The sequence below is a fragment of the Stegodyphus dumicola genome, chromosome 9 (assembly GCF_044657685.1).
Source record: "Stegodyphus dumicola isolate Sdum_Otavi_A_Nest chromosome 9, ASM4465768v1".
Classification (NCBI taxonomy): Eukaryota; Metazoa; Arthropoda; class Arachnida; order Araneae; family Eresidae; genus Stegodyphus; species Stegodyphus dumicola.
Window position 1 is genome coordinate 126,867,155 of NC_140776.1, and position 24,214 is coordinate 126,891,368.

Below are 24,214 nucleotides of genomic sequence, written 5' to 3' on the forward strand. Positions count from 1 at the left end.
CTGGCGTATGTGAGAAGGATGAAGGATCGTCTTGATCTTGTCTAAAGGTGTCAGGCAGAAATTCACAAATATCTAAACTTTTACGGTTAGTTTGCCTCCATATCGAAGGACCTCTTTCATTGCTGATCGGGGCCCATATGGAAGGTTTTAAAATACCGAATTTAGGCAAAGCAAAATAATCTAAAGCAGGAATATTTTCCTACTCAAGAAAATATTCTTTTACAGAGTATAAATAAGAGTTTATCCCTTCAGTGCAATTTTCTCCTGTAACTGTAACCTTCTGTCACTTGTTCAAGATATATGGGATGCCATCATTAGAGCTGTTTTGAGTGATGTCAACATGTAAGCATCGTATTGCCTGGCAAGGTATTTTCTGTCTCTTGAAAACGCTTCCTTCTGGATAATTAGTTGGTTTCAGGAAGAGCTTAAAGTCCCATGCCTTGGGAAATCAACACCCGAATAATTCCCATTGTGTTAAAAATTTTCGTGAAGGATGGTAACAGGTGGGAACAGTCAGCATCATACATTATGATGTGTTCTTTACTTTTTTCCTCCAAAAGCAGGAAGATCATGAACATGCAGAAAATAATAGTCTGCGGTACCATAAAATATTCCTTAGATCTCACAACATGAAGAACTGACTTTTCTTCAATATTCTTTTGGATTCTCGTGTACATGCATGGTATGTTTTGCTGAACCCCAGGGAATCTGCGTTTTTAGAAGGTGTTGCAAATCTGGCGTATGTGAGAAGGATGAAGGATCGTCTTGATCTTGTCTAAAGGTGTCAGGCAGAAATTCACAAATATCTAAACTTTTACGGTTAGTTTGCCTCCATATCGAAGGACCTCTTTCATTGCTGATCGGGGCCCATATGGAAGGTTTTAAAATACCGAATTTAGGCAAAGCAAAATAATCTAAAGCAGGAATATTTTCCTACTCAAGAAAATATTCTTTTACAGAGTATAAATAAGAGTTTATCCCTTCAGTGCAATTTTCTCCTGTAATTGTAACCTTCTGTCACTTGTTCAAGATATATGGGATGCCATCATTAGAGCTGTTTCGAGTGATGTCAACATGTCAACATGTAAGCATCGTATTGCCTGGCAAGGTATTTTCTGTCTCTTGAAAACGCTTCCTTCTGGATAATTAGTTGGTTTCAGGAAGAGCTTAAAGTCCCATGCCTTGGGAAATCAACGCCCGAATAATTCCCATTGTGTTAAAAATTTTCGTGAAGGATGGTAACAGGTGGGAACAGTCAGCATCATACATTATGATGTGTTCTTTACTTTTTTCCTCCAAAAGCAGGAAGATCATGAACATGCAGAAAATAATAGTCTGCGGTACCATAAAATATTCCTTAGATCTCACAACATGAAGAACTGACTTTTCTTCAATATTCTTTTGGATTCTAGTGTACTTGCATGGTATTTTTGGCCACGAATGTGCTTCCATTCACAAAAAGAATTCCGAAAAATACTTTATCCTCTTTGAAAAATTGAAAACAATCAATAAACAGAAAGTATTTTTTACTCAAGAAAGGCAACCCGTTGGATTGAGAAAGCCCATTTACCGACGTCATTAGAAAAAACTTTGCTGTTTGTATTAAGCATATTCTAACTGTGCGATGGAAGTATCATAGTAGTATACAAGTATGGGAGAAGAAACAGTAACTTATTTTTGAAATGATAATTCTATACTTTGAAGGAATTGTAAATTATTATCTTCTATGAATGCATATTATGTTACAAATGAACATGTTGTCACTATTTTGTAGCCAACGTTCGTTAGTTATGGCTAAACATTTGGAGGCTGTCTTAAAATGTTAAGACAACCTGCAGGAATATGTTTAATAGCCAATTCTGTTTTATTATTACAGTTAAAAAAACCACAAAGTAAAAATTATCATTCTACCTCATACGTTCAAGTTTTTTTAGTCAGATAAAAGCTGATTACATTGCTAAAACAGAAAAAAGTGTATGTAAATTGTCGATAAAGCAAGAAACCAACGCTCATACGTAAGGTACCAGATTTTAGGGAGCTTCAAAATTGTAGTATTTTTTCACAAAATCCAGTTTTCACTAATAAAGCAAGGAAACTGGTCATTGGGGGGGATCCTGAAAAAGTTCTGTCTTTTGGGACTGTCTTAATCGAATTGTACTATTTTTTCTCAAAATCCAGCAACCAAAAGCGATTTATTCATAGCAAGGTTTTACTGCGAATGGAATTTATCTATTTCTTGGATTATAATGAACTGTCAAACCATGATCCACGGTCCAGTAATGAAAAAACAGGGAAAGAAATTTTATTACCGCCACTCGAGTAGCAGTAATAATTCAAAAATGATTTTGAGCCTTCTTTTGAGCGAAGAAAAGTAGTCTTTTGCCTTTTGACATTAAAATTCGCTTCTGTTCGATATCATTTTATGATTTGAGTTTTGTACCTCTTGATGTCGTGCACTGCTTTATGTTATGTTAGCAAACTGAATCCACAAATTGATGTATAATATAATTCAAAACTGAATCTATTTATACAGTAAAACCTCGGTTCACGAACGCCTCGTATTACGAATAAATTATCTGAACAAAATACGTCTGAGATGACAAATTGTGTCTCGAGTTATGAACACTCAAGTCGACAACAAATGATTTTCAGATGTGTTTTAGTGTAACCTCTACAGAAGTAACCCCTAAGAACTTCATATATCACCTTAAAACATATTACCTTAAAACACTCGTGTGCAAAATTAAGAGAATTTGCAGCTTATGTTTACTTTCATGAAAAATATTGAAGCAAAGGCATTAATTATGCTGCAGAAGAATTAAGCAGATATTCAGAGTCAAATACGTAAGCTTAGACTTGGGTGCCTGCAGAGCCATAACTGTGGATGGGATATAAGCGCAGTAGGGCGTTTGGTAATTTATAAGTTCATATTCCTTCACGGCATTGGCCCCATTTCTCACAAAAGTTGGGTAAATGTTTTAGGTGTCAGGTAAAATGAGTAGACACGAACGTATGAATTGCGGAATGAAACGGTGAATTGTTGGTAGGCTGAAGGCAGGCCAATCACAAGCGCATGCGGCTACAAGCTGAATGCAATGCCCATTGTCGTCTGAAATTTATGAAAACATTTTCAGGACACTGGATCCATATCGAGAAGACCTGGGCAAGGTCGAACAAGATCCACTACTTCAAATGAGGATAATTATTTGGAACTTTCAGAGCGGCGTCGCACGACTGCTATAGCTTCACAGCTCTCAGATAAGCTGTATTCCGCTACTGGAACCCGAATGTCACGGTATAGAGTTGCTCGTAGGCTTTATTAATTAGGGCGTATGCCAACAGACCTACTGTTTGCGTCTCGCTCCCTGAAGCACACAAGAGAACAAGTTTTGCACGTGCAGACAACATCCGTGCTAGACCAGACTTCAGTGGAACTCCGTGCATTTTACCAGATGAGTCAAAATTCAGTTTGGGCACTGATTCTGTGTGTATCTGTATCTGGAGAGTGCCTGGAACACGATACCATTCCTCCCTCATCAGGTAAAAGGATCATTACGGTGATAGAGGTGTAATAGTTTGATTATATGGACGGCTGCACAACCCTTCATGTGTTTGAGAAAAGCTCCTTGATTGCTATGAGGTGTAAAAAGGAGGTGTTTGAGTCCTGTTTTTCCGCTTTTCAAGGGTCCAAGATTCCTATTAATGGACGATAACGCCAATTCACATAGAGCACAGCTGGTGGCGTATTAACTGGAAAGTGAGGATATTTTCCGCATGTATTGACAAGACGGATCTTTTAACCTTAACCCTATATATCATGTTAGAGACGATTTTGGAACGGCAATTTCATCTCGCTGTCCCTCTCCGAGAACCATTCCAGAATTGAAAACTACCTTGCTGCAGAAGTGGAATCTACTGCTACATGGACTCCTCAATTCTTTTCTATCCTATATGCCATCACTCTGCGCGACCTCTCTGACTGTGAGAGGGGAGCATACTCTATATTACGATTTTTTCCAATTCGATATCACGATGTGAATTTCGGAAATCCTTGCAATATAAGCTTTACTAATAATCATGGATACATAAAATGACTTGAGAATGGAACGTCTGAATGGAACGTCTGTTTCTCTGTTATAAATGCATATTCATACCAAATTTCAGTATTGTTCATTGCTTTAGAAAGTCGACATAATATGCAGATTTTCTTAATTTTGCTCGCGTGCTTAAGTTTCATTAACAGAACATGGCATTTACAAGTCTAAGAATTCTCCCTGGGGGAAATTATGACCCGATTGTGTTACAGACAGAGATCTTGAGGTCTTTTATACAGAGAAGTTTTAGATTATCCATGATATTGTGTTTCTAGGCAAAACAATTCGCTTGGAAATTAACAATGAAGACGTGGAGGAGATACTAGAAAACCAAAATAAAAAATCAGTTCAACAGTATAGGACCAAAACACCGTCAGAAACAACAACAAAGTACTTAAGACATGTCGAGGGAATTTCATTGGAGGAAAAGGAACGAAAAGAAAGCTAACCGAGTTCTTCGATCCACAAAACCTGTGCACATTGAAATACAGTACAAGTTACATTAAATGAATTCACCTAGATAAATCAGCTAGCAAACTGCAGAAAAATATTTTAAATGACAGACCCATGTACCACTTTCTAAATATTTTAAAGTGAAGACAACACAGAATACGTGATCTAAAATGACAGTTACTTGATGTTTTTTTTAAGGAAAGGAACTTCTCATCCAAACAATAACATATCTCTTTTCTCTCTTCCTTGGCCCTTTTCATTTGTGCATTTCGCTCTTTTTCATACAGATACGATAAAATATTTTCCTATTTTATCTGTTTAATATTATTTTTATCTTTATTTCTGTTTTGAATTGAACAGCTTCCGTTATTTTTCGTTTTGACACCACGTATTGTTGTAAAGTTTAAATACGTAATCATCAACTGTCCAGTAACGGATTAATCCATTTTGCATTAACTCGAATGAGGAAACTAGTTTCAGTTCATAAATATTTCCGATGAGGGATGGCCTTCAGAAACGAATTAAGTTCATGAACTTAGGTTGCTCTGTATTTTATCTTAGTAAATGAAGCCACAGCGACTACGAGATTTACAGTGATATTTAAATGAATAATGTCAGATAATTATAATTAATAAATGCATTACCCATCTTACTGATTTCTCTCCAGCCCGTATTCCTGTTTTGTGAGCGTCTGTTGTCTTTGATGGACGAAACACAGCCCAAGCCGCTCGACATGGATGCACTCTTCAATGATCCCAACAGATTCCTTGGCTTTTTTTCTTCCCGCTGCCGGTTGCTGAAAATCCAATTTCCATCTCAGAAACTAGCGGAAAGCACTAAGTGGACTCTGCAATTGCCCAAGACGGCTTATATGAATGGAATCTTGGAAGAGCCGAGACACTGCGCTCCACCGTCTCCACCTAATGGTATAACGGGCGATATGGAACGCGGAGACGAAGATCGAGCCTTCTGGGACTCCCCAGATAGGTAAAATGTTGCTCTGCTTTTCAAATAATAATTGTAAATTAGATAAACTAGGGAAAACGTCTTGCGAAATGTCGTATGGAATTCTGTAAGAAAATTCGGTATTAAACCTTTTTAGAATTCTTTACAGTTCTATAAAACGTCTTAGGTATGGCTGCAGTTGACATATATATACAGATTTTATAAAGATATGTGGAGGTATTCTGTAGAGAGTCGTGCAGAAATTTTATAAAATTTCGTACATTTTCTACAAGTCCCACAAATAGAATCCTACGTAGTTCAACTGATAAAATTCTATTGAAAGTATTATATGCAGTTTATAGAGAATGGGGATATAATTCTAAAGCATTCTAGACAAATTTCCTACAAAACATTTTATAGAAGATTTCAAGAGTTTTAATAGCATCATAAAAATCATCAAAATGTAAAAAGAAATTAATTAAAAATGTTATTAAAAAGAATGTATTCATTTTTCATTTTTGAAGGAAATTTTTTTAACTAAATTTAGAAGTGGTCTATGGTATGGAGAGTGAGAAGATGAAAATATTCGTAATAGGTGTGAATTTTGTTTTCTTAATAAAAATTTTAGTATTGTTTTATTTCAAAAGACATTTAAACAAAAATACATATTTTTTAAATAATATTTATATTTAATTAAAATTAAGAAACCATTTCTCGAGAATTTAAATTTAATCTTTTAACTATGTGATTTAAATTGACCTTATGCTTTCGCATGAATTAATTTTTGTATTCTATAAGCAATATTTTATAAAACTTTGCACAAAATGTTATATAACTTTAAAAGCTAAATGTTAAGGGGGAGGAAAGAAAGCAAAAATTTCCATTTAGTTAATTATTTTATATAGATTTTTGTTATATTTATACTTTATTATTTTTTGACGTGTTTATTTTTCCTTTGCTATATCCGATATAGTACATCAGGATCCAATATTTCCTTTGATTAAGCTCAGAAAACTTTCAGATTTCTGTAGGACACCATTCTGTAAAATTTTATAGTATTTCTGTATAATTTTGCAAAGACCATTTCAAGGAAATTTTGTTTTGAAAGCTTCATAAAATTTCTTCAGAACTATATAGAGAAGCATTTCTATAGAAGTTATATATAAAGTTCTATAGGAATTTCTACAGAGTTCTATCAACTTAAAATTATTCATATTGGTAATTCTAATGAGACTGTTTTCTTAGAAAACGAAGAATGATGCATTCTTATACAAGAGCGAAGCGCGTTTTGTAAATTTATGTAAAATGCGATGGAATAATTAAGAAGAGGATAAATTAACATGCATAAAAACTTTTAATTTGTTAACTTTTGTTTTTGATATAAAACTTTCAATGCAGTATGAATTAGTGTATATTATTTGTTGTTTCTAAACAATGCATTTAATTTTAAATTATATATTTTTAAGTAATACTACCGATGTTTAGTAACTCTATTATGAAGGCTAAATCATAAAGTGGCGAGTTATTATCTTCTGAGTAAAATAATTGAATAAGCGAATGAATAGTCAGCAAATTGAAATTTATTTGTACACAGCTTTGCTTTGCAGGATAATAAAGTATAGCAGTTACTTCTGGTAGATTACAGAAAACTGAATATAAGATTTTTAACATACGCAGATACAACTTGAATTACATAATAATATTTTAAATTCTAGTAATATCGTTTGAGTAATGCAAATTGACTCAATCTCATGTACGTCTAGTTGTTATTTATCACAGTAAGTTCAGAATTTTACTTGTCAAGTGAAGAATTCGGTCAGATCCGGTCTCTCCAGCTCAGCGAAAAGACACAGTAAGTTTTGATGGTATGTTATAAATAACTGAACATAAAGTTGCTAGTCCTTCCAAATACAACTTAAGTTATCGTATGCATTCGGAACGTATATATGCCCAGCTACGAATTTTTGTAATAAGTCTAGAATTCCAGTTTGTCATATTCAGAAATCAGTTAGGTCCACGTAGATGAAAGACATAGCACTGCTTTACTGAAACTGAGTCAGTATTTATATGCTCTCTTATTTGTATTAATCCTTAATTTTTTCCTTCCCGTCAACTTATTTATATCTTCTTTTGGATGACCCATAAATCAGAAGAAAACAGATGTGAAGCGAACGAAGTGAAATTTAAGATAACTGGCTATAATTAATATTGCAAAATTAATCAAAAATGAAAAGCTCAGATACGTTTAATTTTTTTCTCGTGACACCCAGTAGGTTTGCAGAAATTTTGTGTAACTGGAACTGTACTTATTCTGTATTTCATTTTCAAGAAAGAAATTTATTAATTCAAAGAGCTTTTAATTATGCCTCTTCAGAATAGATGTATGAAATATGTCCACACCAAAATATTCATTTCGGTTTTATAACCTTATAACCACACTAGCTTTTAATTATATATCTTACAGATTTTATGATACAGGATCTCTGTAGTTTCTCTTTTTCTCATAGGTTGATACACTTTAATTCTGCCTTATTAAATACTACATCAATCAAGTAGTAGAAACCACGGAGCAGTGAGTGGATTTTACCACTCAGGCTGCAGCTGCGTGTAATTGTGGTTTGCTGCACTTTTATTTCAAGATCCTCTTTAAAATTCTAGTCTTTTTTTTTCTTCGATCAGAAGTATTTTCTAAAGCTATCAAATATTTTAAACAGAATTTTTACTATTCTGCAGACTTAGAATGTGTATTATATTGTTTGTAACTAATATTTCGTAGGAAAAACGCATGAGTTCTTTGTTTGTTTCTTACCTTTTGAATCCCTCGATTTTCAAGCAATTTAATACACAAGTAAACAATATTTTTTAATAAAATTCGATTAGTTTTAAATTAAATATTTCCGTTTTGGTGTACCGGATTTAAATAAGTGTTATATATCATTCTAAACTTCTTTCCACAAAATATATTACCTATTTCTTCACACGATATTAATGCATTTTAATTTAAGCTTAATATGAGAAAAAATCCGCAGTTTACTCTTTCTGCTTACCTAAAATGGAAGTATTTAAAATTTAAAAACAATTAATAATTAGACCTTTATCGTGTGATAACAAATCGAATGGTTTTAGCTTAAAAACAAAGTTTTTAACCATCTCGACCCTGCTATTTTAGATTTATGCTAGATATGTGAGCAACAATAGCAAACAAGGAAATAAAAACTTCATGCTTATGTAAATTGGTGTTTCTTCTATAAAACTGGTGTTCTATCGTGCATATTTATCTCGCATAACTCAAAAACGAGTAGACGTAGAAAGTTGAAATTTGGTATATGAGACTGCTATAACATCTAGCTATGCACCTTCGATTTTCGTTGCAATCATCCGAGCCAAATATATATAAAAATATACTGTCATTCTCTTATCCGGCTCGGTGAGACCAGTTTCTTCATTCTCGATATTACTGTTCCTGTTGGTAAATTGTGAATTTTTTGCTTAAAAAATAATTGAATTGTCTTGTTATTATGAAGCGGTTAAGGTTTTTATGCCTTTTGTTAATCTTCATGCAATAGTTGTAGAGTTATCAACATTTAAAATTTTAAGTGCCGCTACACCTAACGAGGCAGCCATTTGTTTATATTTGACACTCTTAGTAGCATAGTGAATTAAGTCAGTTGGAGTTCCAATTTCAGTGTCTGTTTGCCCAGTGTGAAAGAAAGTTAACTTTCAGTTATGTGCACCGAAAATTTTGTCTTCCTGCTTTCTGGACAAATTGCTTGTTTCTGCTTAGAAACTCTAATTTTGATTGTTAAAACTGTTTTTTAACAGTATTTAATCTTAATGGTTTTTCCGTATTTTACAATTTTTAATGAAGATAGAGTTTTTATGTAGTTTGGCCTTGCCGCGGAATGGAAACTGAATTAATTGAGTTAGAAATATATCTCTAATGAAATCCGAGAAAAATAAATTTAAATAAAGTGTAGCAAGAAACGTGTGTAATTTAATGGGAAGTACAAACAAGTCGTGGTGTTCACAACAAATAGCTTAAAAATAGGAAAAGTACGCTGTATTTTAAGATGAGGAACTTCCAGGTAAAGTGCTCCTGCCACTTTATAAATCCGTGACTGATTGCATATTATATTTATTATATCACTTACACGGTTTTCTATATTTATTACACGGTTTTCTATATTTATTACACACTCAGAACTCGTTCGAGACATACGTACGAGGGAAGGGTGTAAAGGTTTGAGCCTTATAGTGAAGTGGTAATTTGAGATGCAGTACCTTGGTATGATCTCTTTGTTAATCACCCCTCTATAAGAATGCATTAGACATTCTGCACTTAAACATTCTGTGCAGCAATTGCTTTACAGTCATCTTATAGAATTATTTATTTTGAGCCTCACACTAATAAACGAACCATTCAATGACATTATTGTTCATGGTGAATTGATGTCCTCGAACTTAGTTCTTCCTAGAAGATGACTGTAAAGCATGAAAATGAACCTTTATGAAAATGAAGGATGACTGAACGCATGAAAATACGACGGAACCAGGTAAGTGGAATAAGGTAAATGGTACAAAGCTGCAGTGCGAAGCGACATGTGTAATCGCGGCATGTTGATAAGGTTCATTGTCTTGATGCAGGATGATTCTTTTTTCAGATCTTCTACTTCTTGCCACCTCGCAGTGTATGTATCAGATTCGTATGATATTCCTTGTTGATAGCGTTTATAATAGAGCCGCAAAATCAGCTAAAATTGATTATTCTTTTCACCTTCCTTTTTATTCAAGGGTAAAGCTTCAGGGACCTGTCGAGCCGATATTTTTTTCATGGTCACTTCTTGATGAATGCGTTCCGCGTGTTGGTAGAGATCTCAAAACATTCAAACATTCTTTTCACAGTCATTTGACGAGTCTTCTTAATCATATCTAGTACAAGGCTGATGTATCTCTGCGTTGTTGCCGTGATCGGACGTCACGTGGTTCATCCAAATGCTTTCACGTCCACGTATCAAGTTAACGACACACGGTAGCATCTACAGTGAGCTTTGGAGAATTTCTGAGTGAATGATGCTGTGCGTCTCTCCGGCAGAGACATTGAATCGTGGCCCTGCCATCCACTCTCTTCTCCGACACTTTACTCTTTTTTCACTTGAACAAAGCAGTGAAGGAAGAATGTCGATTTTTTGATATTTCGCACACTATGTCACAAAACTACAACCTATGATCCTGCAAAATTTGAACTATCTAACACGATTTCTACCCTGTGAGGATCAAAACTTTTCACCCTTCCAATTTAATTGCGTCAGTACCTTTAACGTTCTTCTAAACATGCGTAGAATATCTCTTTTGGTATCTGCCTTGGACTGGCCGTTGCGTTATTAGCTTAAGCTCTCTGAAAACATTAAACCCATAGAGCTTAGAGAGAATAAGGCAAAGTGTAAGGAATTTGGAAGGCGGTTGTGGCATGAAAGGAATTTTCTTTCGCTTAAAGAAATTCAAAGTTCTTTGCTTAAGGGCTGCTGCTCAAAATGGGATAACGAGTTGAACAGCCAAATAAACTGCATCATCTCATATGACAGTGGTCAATTTCAAATTTTATGCTGGCCAAAGGCATGATCTGATGGGCCAGAATTTATTTACTTATTTATTTATTTATATTAAAATCAAAAATTTTATTAACAAAATAAAAATCTTTTGAATTCGTATACCAAATATTTATAAAAGCATACAAAAGTTATAATACTAATGATATCGCAAAGGAAGAATGTTCAAATTTATATTGAATTTTATAATCTGAGATCTAAAGTTTGGTTCCAGTAAGACATTTTTACTGGTTACACGTTTACTGGTTACCAAATATAGAGACATTTTTACTGGTTACCGAATACTATATTGCTATCTAAATATTAATTTTCTTAGGCTGGTATTTCTTTCAAACAATTTTAACGTGTTTAGTATTAATTAAATAATTTATTTTAATTTAAACTAAAAATAAAACAATTACGAAAAATTTACCAAGTAGAACAATACTGTATAATAAATAACAACCAAAAGTCTCCTTCTCTTATTTACTTAACTTTTTTTCGATTCATAGATAAAAATGCATTTATTTGTATGTAAATAAATGTTAACTCCTTTATTTCTTACTATATCTTGATACTTGATGGTATTTAGTCTTGAAGTGAAACTCCTAAAATCTTCAATACGGATTGTAGATGCTCATCGGTCAATCGGGTTCTTTTTTTATTAATTTCGATTTGAGAAAAAACGCTTTTCTTATGTAAGCGTAACCCCAAACGAGGTGATTATTGTTATTACCAAAATTTGTAACGGAGCTTATTTATTTTTTGGCAAATATGAATAGAAATTAATAAAATCCTTGTTTAAGATTTATACCACACTGTAAACATCATATCAGAGCAAAGCAGAGATCTAATATTAAGCATACCCAGATAATCAAGCTTGAATAATAATTTTCTAATAAGGATATCATTGTCTAGAATTTTTGGGTTTTTGACATGATGGATAACTATTTTTCTTGTACTCATGCAATTAAAAGAGGTCGAGTATTCTAATACTTATACATTCAATTATTAGAGCTTTCCTCTATAGTTTGTCATCTCCCGAAGAAAATGGAGAGCATCCATATTTCAATCTCATTGGTGGCTGTAGGCCACCAGATGATGGTATTTTAGATTACCAGCTATCGGAAGATGAAGAGACGGGGCGAGAACCGGTACTCGAATACAACAACAAATCTCTCAGCAATACGGAGTCTTCCAAAGACAGCGGTGAAAAGGAAGAAACTGCCAAAGGGGTCACCAGCCCCACTGCTCCAATGAATGAAGAAGATATAATCCAAGAAGGTAAGGCACGAAATTTTTCAGCTGAAATCACTGCAATACGTTTTGATTTGTTTCGTTTTGAATTGAATAATAATGTAGAAACAGAAATATTGTCTTTGTCGCAAGTATTAATAATAATAATTAATTTCCTGTCGTTAGATATCCGTACATCTATGTATGTTGTAGAGTCATTAAGTTTGTTTGAAAGTGGAGATGCAAAAAATGTTCAATGGCCTCGCCGGGACTTAAACACTGTACCTCTCGAATACGCGTCGAGCATGCTTCCGATTACACTACGAAAGCATGCGCAAAGGAGGGATAAAATACATTATATACTCCTCCTTTTAAAAGCGACAAGGGATTTAAGGACCCATTTGCCAAATTCCAAATTCTGGCGGTGACGAGTAATCGTCTACCATCTTTTAGTTCGGGCGCCACTTGTAGAGTCATTATGTTATTTTAAAACCGGAGACCTAAAAAATGTGCAATCGCCTTGCCGGGACTCGAACGCTGGAACTCTCGAATACACCTGGAGCACGCTTCCAATTACACTGCGAATGCATGCGGAAAGGAAGGATATAATAACTAATAATGTATATAAAGAAGAGTGTTCTTTTGTTTGTGTGTAATTCATACAAATTTACACTTTTATTCCGATTTTGATGAAAACTTATACACTTGACATTCAAAACGAGGAAAATCACTGTCTACAGAAGATTTCAGAAAATTACTTAACAGAGTTCACACCTTTTATTTATAATAATTTTGTGCGAATTTAAGGTACCTTTGAATAAAAACTCAGCAATTTGAAAGCTTTGTGTTGACTCTTTTCAAAGTTTATGATATTTATGTTTGAGATTTAATCAGAAAACTCAACGATGTAGAAGAAGTATGTTGCCACTAAGCAAAACTCCGTATATATTTGTCTTTCGAATTTAATAAACAAGCTCAGTAATTAAAAAAAAAATTATTGCTATTGCCCGAATTAAAATGTTTTTGCATTCTCAGCGACAGCGTGTTGTCACTTTCAAAGCGTATGATATTTAATTTTTCTTTCAAATTTTTATGTTATTAATTAACAAACTACGCGATTTAAAAGCAATAAACGCAGATTCATTTTAGTTATTATCAATTACTAGCTGCACATGTGAAATTACATTACCTGTGTTTATTAACCTCTACATATATAAAAAAAATGTCCGTTTGTGTCTAATTCATATAGATCTGCAGTTTTATTCCGGTCTATCCTTCAAAAGAAGAGGAAAGTCACCATCTACGTAATATTTTGAACACTCCCTCCGCTCTCGCGGTCTATAATCAGGGCGCTTACTTTATAACATTGCGCTCAGAAACCCATCAAGGTTCATACCGCCTGATAGGTCCTGATATTCGCAGAAAAAGCCTAGAATTGCGCCGTTTAGATACGTGATTCCAATCCTCCTATTTCTATGTTTTTACCTCATAGGCAGATAGGAGTGTGAAAACCCTGAAGGAACATTGTGTCTCGAGTCTCAGATTGATTTGATCGGATTCGAGTCTTCATAATACTAATAATAGTATAAGAAGTCATTTTTTTAATTTATAAAAAAATAAGCTTTGTTCTATTCTTTATGTTAAAGGATATTTCTAAGAATTCCTAGAGAATCGTATATTTGTCCTTTTGCTTAACGATAAAATATATTATATAGACCATTATTCTGGCTTTGAAATATTCCATAATTGGTAGATACGACCATCTTCAATATGAATTCGAAACAATTCCTATTATGTTTTGATTCAAATAGGATGCGGCCGAGATGAAACGTGTACGTTCAAAAACAATTGTGTAAGAAATAAAATGTGATAATACCAGTGATGTGCAACAATGAAAAAAATTACTTAATGTTATTGAGATTGCAATCAAAATTAAAATTTTTCAAATAGAATAATTGTAAAATTTGTTCCTATGACCTGAGATTTCCCTTGTAGCGTTGAATTGTATTATCAAAATGGTTAATAGCTCTGTAAATGTAATTTATGTTCAAGTATTGGATAGCTTTTCACAGCCTAATTTATTTATTTCTTCAATATTAGATTCTCCCAATAAAGTTGGTAACGAAGAAGATATTCTGCAGGAAGAGGAAGGAGAAGGCAACGAAGAAGACGACGATCCTTTAGAGGATCTGAATTCGGAGGAATGCAATGCTATTATTGATTCTGTCCTGGAAGAAAGTCCTTCTGAACAAAATACGCCTTTCATCAACGGAGTGCAGAACAGAAGAGACATATTTGCCAACAAAGCCAACAAAGGTAAAACAGAAGCGTTTTATTTAACTTTGCTGTCATAAAGACAGGTGCATTTAACATAAATTGCTGTTTGAACATTTTGCCATCTGCCGCAAAAGTTGGTGGAGAGAACGCTACATTTAAGTCAACCATTCCGGCGAAGGTTTGACGGAACAGATTGTTCTTCCATTCTTCTTACACAGATTTAATGCTAACATTAATAAACACTTATACATGTACTGTTCTTAAAAAGTTTGCATTATTTTCTACATTTTACACATCTCCCTGATCTCGTTTGATGTGAAAGATTCCCCCATCTTTCTCTCATTTCTCAAGTGAACCCTGTTGCTGTTGCTTCCTATGCAGATTCATTAATTCATTTTTGGTTAGGCCCTGGTCGTATTCCATCATCAGCTGTTGAATGGCTTCCTCATTCAACTTCATTCCCATAGACGTCCTGCAAAGACACAGTTTTGAAAAAACTGACAAGTTTATTGACGCTGAATAAGCAAAGAGTATGCATACTACTTATATTGCAAGGCATTTCTCAAGAACCAAGTTAAAATGTAATGCGAAGTTTCGTTCGTCTTTCAAAATACTAGCAATCTAAAGTTTTAATGTATCCCTCCTTGCAAAAACTAAACTGAGGGATCGCGAGGATTGCGGTTACATAAAACCAAAGTAAACATCTTATGAATGTGTTGCTATATCCCGCTTTTGGAGCTAAATTGCACTCTTTGGTGACAGGGTTTCGTTTATCAAGAATAGTCAAAGGAAAAATACATAAATACATAAGTACCTATAAATTTAGTAAATACAGATTATATTAAATCCAGCAGCCACAAGACCTGCCAATATTCGAACCACAGAAATAGACGAAAAGACGAAACCAACACTAGAAATATATATCAGTCAGCATATATCTGACACCTAAGCCTGAGGCTTATTCTGATACATGTTGCTTGACACTATTTACGCTTTACATAAAGCTTCTAAATACATTCCATAAATATTTTTGGCTTTAATTTGCAGAGGAATATTTTAAAATTCTCCAATTTGTTTTTCTGTAAGCCATATATGTTTGATGAATCGGTACTCTAATACCGACATAATGTGTTTACAGTGTAATATCTTGTTATTTAATAAATAAATATAATTATTGTTGAAGTGGCAACGCCATATTTATATCAAACCGTTACTCAGCAAAGAGAGATATTGTTTTTAAAAAGATTGAGTATTCTGAAGATTTTACAGCTAGGAGTAGGATGAACATTTTGCCACTTAAGAATTGTATAAAATTTGTCTATCACCGTGAACTAGAAATAAATTTTATGTTCTACTAAGAAGATTGTCTGTTTTGTAAATTACTACAAAATACATTACAGTCTTAATAAATTGGAGGTTCCACCGAGATACTGGAAATTAGGAGTGCAATTATCAATTTTGATGGTGCTGGTCTCCTAATCCCAGAAATTTGCTGAATTTTTTTAGAACAAGTTTGCTAATACCAATTGCCGAGTTTGTTTATTTCAAGGAGAAATGGATGTAAGAAGTCTGCTGTTTTAAAGCCAGATTTGAAGCGGATCATTAAGGTTATCTTCTGTGCTTCTATAACTTGCGTCCGAGAAAACGTTTTAAGCCTCAGTGTCCTCGCTTAAAACCAAATGAAAAGATAAATTGCGTATTTTCGAATGATGATTTATTAAAGACGTATACAATTAACGGTTTAGTTAATGGGTATGAAATGCCTATTCTTCGAGACACAGGAGCCACTGTTGATGTTATTTCTCGGAAATACATAGATAACGCAAAAATGACTGGAGAACATGTCTGGGTACAATATCTTTTAAATGACCATTTAGTGTGTCTACCGTTAGCGGAAGTTGAAATTAATTGCGAACTTGGTCATATAAAGACAAAGGCAGCTGTTGTTACAAATGATCCAGGCAGATATGTATTGGGTAACAAAACTGCTCAGTTGTTCAAAGATAAACAGTTCTTAAATTTAGAAAGGATAAATGCAGTTTTGACACGATCTCAAGTAAAACGATCTCGAGAAGGAGATCGAAGTAGAGACACCGAAATGGGGAAAAAAGAAGAACTGTCTGTTATTGAGTCTGACGAAGATATTTTACCGCAAGCTGATGAGAAAGACAAGGAAATTAAGAAAATAATTAATGCTAATTCAAAGGAATTAATTGAATCTCAGCATCAAAGCAGAGATCTAATCTCAATGCTTAGCGAAGCTAAAAGTGAAAATTTCAGAAATTATTTCAAAATAAAGGAGAAAAAGAAATTAGATAAAAATGGAAATGAAAGGGAATTAATTGTTATTCTTGAAAAATATAGAGATCAAATGCAAAACTACACAACTTTGATTCAGAACCAAACAAATAATAGTGCTAAGACTCAGGGTAATTTGGTCAATACTCACCCTCCTAAAAGTCAAGCTACTGTCAATGCTTCACAGAAATCTGACAAACAATCTAAGCGTTCATCTCTTGATGAGAAAACGGAAGTTTATTTATATGGAAGTTGACTCACCTTATTTACCTGGTGATTCATCTTCTATGGATCCTGTGTATGATTATTCCTCTACAAGTTCCCCAGTTCCTTCTTCTCCAAAAAGGAAAGATGTGTTTGACAGTTCGTTAGCAGCAGATCAAAGAAATTCTTATAAAAGAACTCATGAAGGTCCTTCTAAGGCTAAGAAATTAAAAATACGATCAGGATCTATGCACGCGTCAGAAAACTTAGCAAAGAGGCATAAACATGATAGAGGATACTCAAAGTTGCCACATTCAATGAGAATGCAAGTAACAGATAAGAACAAAAGTTCATCTCGCAACAAGCAAAAACTATCTGAAAAGAAAGAACTGACAAAATTAAACGATTCTCAGTTAAAATCTCAGTTAAACGATCCAGATGAATTGTCAAGTTCTGGAGTTGAGATGCAAGTCAAGGAGAAGTTTTTAAAGAAACTAAACAGACAAGAGCAAGTTGTTGAAGAAGAAAAACTGCCACAAAAGCCTCTGTCACGCTCACCTGATTTCAATAAGGAGTTTATTTTGCAAACTGATGTTTCAGACTCTGGTATGGGTGTCATTGTAGCTCAAAAAGGTGAACGAGACAATGAACATCCAATATTATACCTTAGTAAGAAGTTTACAGAAACTGAAAAAAAGTACTCTACCACAGAAAAGGAATGCGCCGCCATAATATTTGCTGTAAAGAAACTTCAATGTTATTTAGACGGGCATACTAAATTCCTCATCATGACCGATCATAATCCCTTAGTTTGGCTCAAAAATAATGTGAGTCTAAATCCACGACTTATGAGATGGGCACTAGTACTACAACCTTACAATTACACGATCGTTCATCGAAGTGGTAAAAACCATAAAAATGTAGACACGTTAAGTCGTACTCCCTGGCCTGATTAAATAATTTGTTTCTCTATATAGATAAAATTACACGATCTATATAGATACAAATACACGATCGTTCATCGAAGTGGTAAAAACCATAAAAATGTAGACACGTTAAGTCGTACTCCCTGGCCTGATTAAATAATTTGTTTCTCTATATAGATAAAATTACACGATCTATATAGATACAATTACACGATCGTTCATCGAAGTGGTAAAAACCATAAAAATGTAGACACGTTAAGTCGTACTCCCTGGCCTGATTAAATAATTTGTTTCTCTATATAGATAAAAAAAAGTATTTTGTTCCTTACTCTCTTCTTCACTGTATGTTATTATGTCATTTCTTGTTTAATTCTCCTTTAAATGCTTGTATTTTAATTCTGTGTTGTGCTGATATTATTGTTTTAAAAACTGTAAACTTTAATTTATAAAAATATAAATTAAAGTTTATAAATATAAATTAAAGTTTATCTGGAGCGGGGAGAGGTTGTAATATCTTGTTATTTAATAAATAAATATAATTATTGTTGAAGTGGCAACGCCATATTTATATCAAACCTTTACTCAGCAACGAGAGATATTGTTTTTAAAAAGATTGAGTATTCTGAAGATTTTACAGCTAGGAGTAGGATGAACATTTTTCCACTTAAGAATTGTATAAAATTTGTCTATCACCGTGAACTAGAAATAAATTTTATGTTCTACTAAGAAGATTGTCTGTTTTGTAAATTACTACAAAATACATTACAACAGACGCGCATTTATCAAATTTATATGGAAGCTCCAACTTGTCAAGCATAGATAATGATTTATACTTATTAGTATTAGCAGACTATTTTGAATCATTTTTGTTTGTTAATATACATTCTGAAGTTTTTAATACAATTAACATAAGGAATTAATACGACTGTGGTTTTAAGAGCATTTTGAGTCGAGTGCCACTAACACGCACTGGCAGATCCGCAACCTAAGGGTAGCAAATTAGAAACGTGCCGAACCATGCACAATGCTAGATTCAAACAGATACTACCTTCACAAACATCCTTACTGCATTGATGGTAACTGGCGATCAAATGAAATTTAGGTTTTAGTAAGGAAAATTCCGATCGAATAACTTAAAATCCTCGTTTCTGTAGAAGCCTTATTAGACGCTTGTAATTTGACCTGTTTTCTAATCGAAACAGACTTTCTGTATAGGGTTATCGTAATTTTTTTCGTATGTGTAACAAGAATATGATCCAATTTCCCTTAGAATGCCATACTTGAAATCATGTTTCACTTAAGTAAGTAGACTTCATGTGCTCTACCAGAGTATGTTTCAGATAACTAACATTCTGTATTCAATTGTATGACTTATTCTACTGATTTTTAGTTTGAATATTTGTCTTGCTGCAATAAAAGATCGAAAAAATATATCTGTTTATATGAAATTTGTAATCTCTGCTTCCAAAATGAGTGATGCCATTTCTTATGTCTTTTGTGAAATTTCATCTTGCTTAATATTAAATTAAAAGAAAGGAACATTTTTATCTTTTAAAGCAGCATAAGTACTTAGAAAATTCGATCAATTATTTGAGCGTTATTGCTGATTAATCCAATACTTCCATACTAAAATTTTTTAAAAAAGTGTCATTTGCATAAAGCAGATATTGACTACATTCGTAAATTAAGCAGATTCTTGCTGCGGTAATAATTTAATTTTACGCATTTATCTTGTTTACCAGTATTTCAAAAAGTTATTTTTTCGGGAAAGCTTTATCTATTCCAAATAAATTTATACTAATACTACTTTAAAAAACGTGTTTAATTTTTTTTCTCCTCCTAGGCTGCCCATCCTTATCTTTCGAGGAAGACTTCAAAAAACCGCTAACAAATACAAATATTATCGATGCCTTATTAGCCGACCACTACACTCTTGACTCGGAATTTGCTGGAAAACTTAGAAAGTACCAGGTACTGATGCAATTCATTCCTGATTTTTAATGCATGCAAATAATTTATGCATTATTATCATAATTGAGAAGAACTGAAATAATTGCTATTTATTTCTGTTCAAAATACTTCTCCTTGCTTATTTATATCTCTAGATTCGTAAACGTAAACAGTTCTTAACCATACTTGTGGTATGTTGATATGAAAGTTGCTTTCATTTAAAGATACTATGACATTAACCCTGTTGTTTCATTTTTTTTTCAAACATGAATGATTTGAGTCAATTTCATTGAAGCCTATAAATGACCGATTAGATAATAATCGCTGAACGCTGGTTTTTGTTACTTATCCTAGTAATCCCTCTAAAACTCAAAAAAAAGTTCATGAATGTATCATGGTGAAGAAGAAGGAAACACCTGGTATTAACTAAAGATTTGCATACTTAAACAAAGCAGTAGAATTCCCAAATGTGATGAAAAATCCTAATCATAGGTCTGCCTAGTTTTAATGGAAAACATCAACAGAAGATAGATTCAAAGATATCCTATCTCTCTTTCCTAACCACTAACATCTCCAGAAGAGTTTTGTTTAGAAGATATTTTAGGTGCTCCTGTCCTAAAGTCCTAAAGTCCAGATTTGCATACTTATACAAAGCAGTAGAATTCCCAAATGTGATGAAAAATCCTAATCGTAGGTCTGCCTAGTTTTAATGGAAAACATCAACAGAAGATAGATTCAAAGATATCCTATCTCTCTTTCCTAACCACTAACCTCTCCAGAGTTTTGTTTAGAAGATATTTTAGGTGCTCCTGTACCAGAATAACATTGTAAGCTTTTAGACATCGTATCTTCTCCATAATTAGAATCTGGTTCCAATGATGGAGCGGCCGATACCGCTAAATATCACACCTATCAAGACAGTACGCTGGTCGGTTCGAAGTTTTGTGAATGACGGTCTGTTTGGGTTTTTCCAAAGTGTAACATGAATAAGAGCTAGTTTCTCTTAGAAAATCTTCCACAGGGGCAGTCCTTCACTTAAGTAATAATACTTTGTCATAATCAAATAACCGACCGTCAGACAAACCATAAAGTCTGTGAAGACTCGTAATTTGATCCGGACACTCAAATCACGAGAATGAGCTTCCTGCATGGGAATTTTCACGATTTTCCTCGCCTGTAATATAGCTACGTGTGCTTTTCTCTTAGACATTTGTTCACAAACGATTTCTTCCCTTAGACATGCAGCTTTCGCGGCCTTTGCCATAATTTAAATAATCCGATCTTAATCCATTTTCCTTCGAAATTAATAAAACATTTTTTAAACACTAACATCATTCTAAAATTGAGTTTTACTTACCTTTTAAGGTTAAAGTTGATCTTATGTCCAGATTTTATTTTAAATATGCTTTCTTTACTTGATTGTTTCAAAAGAATAAATTGAACTTAAAAATAAATTTAATTTAAATACAAATTTAATTAATTCTTTGCACCATTGCTGCAAGGAATGAAATTTAAATTTAAGCAAACTTAAATTTTAACAAACATGTATATAAGTAAAAAAGTAAAATTTAAAGTTAAAATAATTACAAATTGTGCAAACATAAAAGATTTAATTTTCGAACTAATCTAGAATATCATTTAAATTCAGGTAGCATAAGTAAATCAAGTGCAAAACCAAACCATGAAAATAAATTCACCAATTTAGCAAATTAAAATTAATCTAAATTTTTTTTTAAAATTTTTTTTTAAAAAAAATACATAAGTGAGTGACTGTTGAGCAGACAGGAGACAGACTTATCAAGGGGAAGTTGCCTCCAATCCTAACTCTTCAATCAGTCAATTAGTGTTTCATCATTCATGCAGGCAAGGGTAAAAGTCAAAACCAAAAGTAAAGAGTGAAGAATGTCCAAAAAGAAATGCCAATAAAGTGGTACTTTTAGAAATTAGCAATTAAAAATTAAAGTTCTAAAAGGAAATACTAATGAAGTTTTTTGAGAAATAAGCAATGTAAAGAGATATTTTTCAGTGTATTTTCTTAAATGTCTTAAATGAGACAAGCAGAAGCAGAATAAAGTTCTCTAATTTTTAATATAACAATAAAAAACTCTTAAATTATGAATTTTTCTAAATAAGCTTTCAAAGTTCATGTTAACTATTGCTTACCCTTTTCCATTTGCTTATTAATTTGATCAAAAAATTTGACAAATGCAACGCATGTTATTTTTGTGAACTGTTTTTAGGGATTCAAGAAATAACTTAAAATATGGAAAAACGAATCCAATTGGATTTTTGAATCAACTCATGAACATAGTTTTCTTTTATTACCACACTTAATTAACTAATAAGACTTAATTCAGGTTTTAATATGAAAAGACCTGAGTCACAGTTTTTAAATTCATTACAGAACGCCGCTTTATAGTGTTTTCGAATTAAACTATAAATTTGTGAATTAAATGTTTAAGAATTCTTTAGGAAAGTTACCGTAATGTAGGAAATGATAAGCTAAACCATCGTTGTTGTAAGAGACTTCTAAATCTATGTGTAAAATATATCAGATATGAAAGTTTTCATTAAATACGTACTGAATAATTATTTTTAGTTTATTGTCTTAGGTTGTTATTTTAATAACATTGTAATAACATCGTAATGTAATAACATTGAAAGCATTCTTTGCAGAGAGCTCTGAATAACCGTTCATCAACATGGGAGAAAGTGGCGAAAGAAACTGATCCAATAATGCTGTCCGGTCTGCTCTGGAGCTGGTTAGATCAATTACGGGTAAACATTTTCTTATTTTTTAATACACATTTCACCTTAAGTTGAGAATGATCTTTTTACAAGTTTAGTATTTGTAAAAGGCAAATAATAATAATTATAATAATAATGAAAATAAAGTTATTTTATATCCTTAATTTATTCAGTTGTTAAGGTGAAATCATTTAAATAGTTTGTTTTGTTAATTACACTGTTGTCATATTATGTGTATGTCCAAGTGATAAAAATCTCAATTATTCAAAAATTGTTCAACATGACAATTTGTGACGTAGATTCTTTCTTAAGACTCTGAGATCTTCGGCAATGGAAGTCTTCAGTTAAATTGAAACTCCATTCTACAAGTTAACACCTCATCTGAAACTAACTGATTTCTGACTTTTCCCGAAATATCAAACTTTTTAAAGTTGAATACAGATGATCTCATCTTAATCAGATACCTGCAAAAAATGTGTTGCAGGTAGTGGCTACATCATTTGAAAAAGCATGTCCAGATTACCAGATATTATGTTAATAATTAAACTAAGGAAAAAGAATGGTATGGGTATCTAAATTCTTTCAGAAAAATTAAATTATCTTTTAAACCTTTTCGAGTATTTTTAATTAGGGCAAATATGTATAGCGATTAGGACAAAAGCTGTAAAGAATTACTACCTCCCTTCTCGGCAGACAACTTCTAGTTGCAGCTTGGGTTGAAAGTGAAATTTTCAGTCGCATTTATTTTTAACATGAAAAATATTTGTATTGTATTAAAGAAGTTTTCAGGTAAAAATAAAGTACATGGTAGGTTTATATCTTGGATTTTGAGAAGTTTCAAACTAATTTTTAATCTGTTAGCCTTCATTATTAATACCTTTTATTGCAGCTATCATTTTCCTCTTATGTTTGTATCATTGCCTTGAGTTTCATAATTTTTTATAAACTAATAATAATTTTAAAACTGTACTTTCTTTTAGGAGCCAGTTCTAAATAAGAACGATTTATCAATTATCGTTATCCGTGCTGATAAGCCTATGGAGATCTTGCAAAAACTTGATAATGTGAGTCTCATTTTGACTGACCTTTTTACCTATTATATCTCGCGGAACCTTTTGCGTTTTCAAAATTAATATTCTCTATACCCTCCTTACAGCGACAAAAGTATGTAGAACAAGCACATTCGTCACAAAGCCCATTATTTTCTGTTTAAGAAAATGTACTTGATAAACAAGGGTATTTGAGAAACATAAAAGAAATTCATAAACCCATAAACTGTGATTTGCCAAAGAAATCGATGAAAATGTTGAAACTCATGTTTTATTAAATATGTTTCAGTGAATTACTCTCCGATAATCAGAATATCACATGCACCACTGTGTTCAATAGAACATATCAACCAAATTTGATCTATATATAAAATTATTGTTTCATGTACCTTGTATTACAGCATATGTTGATAACATGTTTCTGATTCTATTATAAAACATTTTATGAT

General features: G+C 32.9%; 1 protein-coding gene across 1 annotated transcript in view; it reads left to right on the plus strand.

The window, feature by feature from the left end:
* The window catches only part of LOC118200108 (protein tyrosine phosphatase domain-containing protein 1-like), a 195,273-nt gene that overhangs the window by 164,356 nt on the left and 6,703 nt on the right, over positions 1 to 24,214 (plus strand). Inside the window, exons 11-16 of the mRNA XM_085824076.1 lie at positions 5,215 to 5,534; positions 12,108 to 12,361; positions 14,414 to 14,629; positions 19,862 to 19,989; positions 22,645 to 22,746; positions 23,697 to 23,780. Of these exons, the coding sequence (XP_085680202.1) occupies positions 5,215 to 5,534; positions 12,108 to 12,361; positions 14,414 to 14,629; positions 19,862 to 19,989; positions 22,645 to 22,746; positions 23,697 to 23,780 (1,104 nt within the window). The remainder of the gene's footprint in view (positions 1 to 5,214; positions 5,535 to 12,107; positions 12,362 to 14,413; positions 14,630 to 19,861; positions 19,990 to 22,644; positions 22,747 to 23,696; positions 23,781 to 24,214) is intronic.